The sequence below is a fragment of the Osmerus eperlanus genome, chromosome 12, assembly GCF_963692335.1.
Source record: "Osmerus eperlanus chromosome 12, fOsmEpe2.1, whole genome shotgun sequence".
Taxonomy (NCBI): Eukaryota; Metazoa; Chordata; class Actinopteri; order Osmeriformes; family Osmeridae; genus Osmerus; species Osmerus eperlanus.
In genome coordinates, this window is record NC_085029.1 from 10,847,558 (window position 1) to 10,851,767 (window position 4,210).

General features: G+C 47.5%; 1 protein-coding gene across 1 annotated transcript; it reads right to left on the reverse strand.

The window, feature by feature from the left end:
- Positions 1-283: 283 nt before the first annotated feature.
- LOC134031449 (gastrin/cholecystokinin type B receptor) lies at positions 284-2,098 on the reverse strand. The gene has a single exon (XM_062475071.1). The coding sequence runs from the start codon at positions 1,899-1,901 to the stop codon at positions 603-605; it is 1,299 nt and encodes a 432-aa protein (XP_062331055.1). The 5' UTR covers positions 1,902-2,098; the 3' UTR covers positions 284-602.
- Between the last annotated feature and the right edge of the window lie 2,112 nt (positions 2,099-4,210).

Consider the following 4,210-nt stretch of genomic DNA (forward strand, 5'->3'; position numbering starts at 1 on the left):
GTGGAAAATAAGACTGAAAAGTACAGGGTTAGTACATTTACTCAATTACACGGGTACTGATATTTTCGATATTTAAATAAATTAACCCAAATCTCACAGGTTTTTACGACACATTTCCAATTACGTTTTACTTTTATGAGGATTTAAATTCGGTCTTGGGTGGTCTGTATATCGAATACAATTTGATTTGATTTTAATGATTCAATTTAATAGGCTAGTTGTAAATGGTTGCGCCACAGAATCCTAGACATAGGCTACTTAATTGATTGATAAATCATGTGATGTAAAATAGAACAGCATGTCCACAACGTTTAATAAAATGCACAGTACTCACTTTTGTACATTTTAAGAGATATGAACTACAAGTAGCTAGCCCAGAACGTGTAAGCTTTTATGACCACCAAACCCCAAGGTTAGCGGCCCCATGCTAAATCTTTACATTTGTTTACCAGCACAATCTGCCACCAAAACCTTTTTTTCTGAAGCGCACATAAAAAAGGGGACACCAAATACTGAAAGATGACAGGTCTCAGACGGATCTGGGCCAGTGAGTAGGTTTGTTTTCGACATTCATTGTGTCACGACATGATACTTTAAACACGTCAATCGAAAACTGTCTCATAAACTGTGACAGTAGACAAACTTTGACTCTTAGTCAACCTGTCATCAAGATTGTCGCAATCTTTCGACGCGCGCTTCTCGGTGGCGCGCTTGTTTGATGGAGGGCGGCTGTGGGAGAGGGAGAAATTACGCACGGAGCCCATGGTAGACTGCTGTAACGACAGACTGAACACTGACGACAGTTTCTGTCTGTAGCTCTCCCGGAACCTCTTGGCTGACCGGTACAGGTTTCCCACGAAGCAGTAACACAGTGGGTTGAGAGCAGAGTTGGTCAGACCAAGCCACTGTGCAAAGGGTCTGCTCTGCATGATCCACTCGTGTTCGAAATGATTTCCCTCTTCTCCGCCTATGGTCTCCGGCATGTTGAAATCTATCCAGATGTCCACCACGTATAGGGGTAACCAGGACAATGTGAAAAGCAGTACCAAAGACAACACCATCTTGGCGATCCTTTGACGAACTTTTAGACGAGAGACTGATTGCGCAATACCATATTTGCTTGGTTCTTGGAGTTTGTCGTCCGTTCCCCATAGCTTCCATCCCGTAAGCAGGCAGATGACCAAGTTGAACAGCACGGGGAATCCGTAGAGCGAACAGAAGAGGAGGAAGTTGTAGCCCTGTCGCAGCTTAACTTTGCCCCAGCTCTCCACGCACACGGTGACGGTGTGCGCCCCGTCCAGGAGAGACAGGGTCCGAGTGGTGTTCATGAACACTAGCGGGAGGCAGAGAACTGACGACACAGCCCACACCACCAAGATCATGCAGAGTATCCGCCGCCCTGTAAAGAAGGACCTTGCGTGGAGTGGGTTATGTACACTGTAGTACCGGTTCAGGCTGATCACAGCCAGGCTCAGAACGCTGGCGGACACCGACACCGCCTGAACGAACGGCACCGCGCGGCACATGAAGTCTCCAAACACCCAGGCGTTATAAACCTTGTGTCCCAGGTTCACGGGCATACACACGCACACGACCATCATGTCACATACTGCCAGGTTTACCAGGAGCCGGCGCGTAGCCGATGCCCCCGCCAAACGGTTCCTCTTGCGCGTGAGCACCAGGAGAGCCATGATGTTCCCACCGAGTCCGGTAATAAAAGAAAGCGTGTACATAACCACCAGAACGATGGTGCCTGGCTCGTGTCCCGAAAATAAAACGTCCACCGCGAAGGGATTGGTATTTGCGAAAGTCCAGTTATCCGCTTCATGTTGAGGTCCACCAAGTGACACATTCGCTGACAGCAATTGTCCGAATTTAGTGTAGAGGTTAGTTAGATTCATTTCCTGCAGCTTCTCACATCGTGGCAATGTGAGAAGTGTCCGTGTCTGACGCAGACAGGTGAGAACTCAACCCCAAGGAGTGGGCTGTGGGGACGGCGCGCCCCACCGGCAGACACTGCGAGCATAACAAATAGTACATAGAATTTGTGTAAGATCTTACTATCAGAATTGTATGAGAAAGCATATATCTGTCTAACAGAGACCTCAATACCTATGCCTGTCGCACTCGCAATAGTCTTCCACACTGCCCAATGGAAGGGGCGTGCTGGACCAATCACATCTTCTCTTTAGCCAAAAGGATGGGCTCTCTTTCTGCCCACGTTCGTGCACTAACTTTCTTGTTCTTTTTAAGCCCAGCAAAGCACGCTTGTGAGGCCTGGTGGGAGGTGACACCGTTTTGGAATGGAAGACAGTGAAAGGGCAACATCAGTACCACCCCCCCCCCCCCCCCCCACCCCACATACACACACACACACACACACACACACACACACACATACACACCCACACCAATGGACCTATTAGATAATCTCTGAAATTACCTGGCAATGTCCTCATGCATCAAAAGGTGCTCACTAACCCAAAAGTTGCTTTTGTGATTTTAAAGACAAACAGAATTGTTTTGTGATAAAATATAAATCACTTATGCTGTACAAGTTGTCATTATACCAATTAATCTCTTAGTTGCTATGATGCCAGTCTAGGTGTTTAGCAGTATAGTTGTGTAGGCCTACACAACATAGTCCACCACTTTAAACAATAATATGGATACAGGTGTAGGTACTCATGTCACTGAAATTACTGAGAGATGTGTCTATGATTTTAGAGAGAAACTAGGAAATCTGTTCATTTCTGCTGATATGATTCAGTCCCTTAATTCCCATTCTCCTTGACAATTATAAACCATTAGCCTTTAAATAAAAAGATGGTATCTATATATGTAAGGAGCACCTTTAGTCTAGAAAGGTTTTCTGTTTCCTCAAATTATTTCAGTATTCTTTGAATACAACGAAAGAACCTTAGGGTCAGCTGTAGAGCTAGACCACAATTACACTATTTATAAACCACCCAGACCGTATCAGTGTACGTGTGTGCGAGTGTATAAGCGAGAGAGTGTGCGTGGGAGGGAACCAGAATAGGAGAAGCAGGGGTCACTCCCCTAGATGTTACTGCTCTCAGCACCCCCTCAACCCCGCTCCTTTCTGTTTCACCTGCCGATACCTTTTACATTTACATTCAGTCATTTAGCAGACGCTCTTATCCAGAGCGACTTACAGTAAGTACAGGGACATTCACCCTTTTCTTCCTCCACATATCTTCCTCCACACATAAACATCCTCTTCACATCTCCCCTCCCCCCATACACACACACACACACACACACACACAACTCCAACCTGAGGCAGAAGAGTGCAGATTGCATAACTAGGTGGCCGCTGGTCATTTGAACCGTTGTGACTTTGGTGAAGGAGAGAGGGAGAGACCAGTGGAGACTGCTCTAGGCTGATCACTATTTACAGTAGAGGTGGTCCTTCTTGGAAAACTACAGCTGTGATCATATTTTGCAATAGTGACTCCTGTTGGGTCCATGTAGACCAGGTTAGGAGTAACTATTTACTTTTTGGTGCAAAACAAATCTGGACCATACTCAAATGCATACAGTACAGACATTAATGGGACACACACACGCAATAACATGTACACAACCTCCAACGCCACGCCTTTTCTTTCACCGAACACACGTGATCTCAGATAGCCGGTAGGATAATTACCCCCTCCAACTTTGTGATCTCACCCCCAATTAAAGCCTTTCTACCCTATCAAGCTAATACCCACTGTAGCACAGAGAGGATGGAGAGTGGAGCTGGCAGGCCAGGGAGGACAGGGCTGGGGGGGTTGTACAGGGTGAGCTGAGGGAAAGGGGTGTGTGGAAGGGCTGGGGGCTGGGGCTGGGGCTGAGGAAGCCAGAATGGGGGGCAGGAGTTGAAGGAGGTCTGTACAGGGTGAGCTGAGGAAGGGAGGGTTTGGAAGGGCTGGGGCTGGGGAGGCCAGGATGGAGGGGCAGGGAGGTTTGTTTGGTGGAATGCAGATGGACGCTGGGGAGAGGTCCCAAGGCAGCACCATCTGGTGCAGAAGCACATCAGAGCCAAGGATGACTCTGGAGCAGGAGCCATCTGCAGGGTCCTGCAGGGTACTGCTGCTGTACAACACAGCTCAAACCTCCTCTCCACCTTCTAATTCTATAGCTCCGTTTATGTTGAATTGTGATGTTGTTACAGTCAGAATGCCAACAGCCCCCCCCCATACAC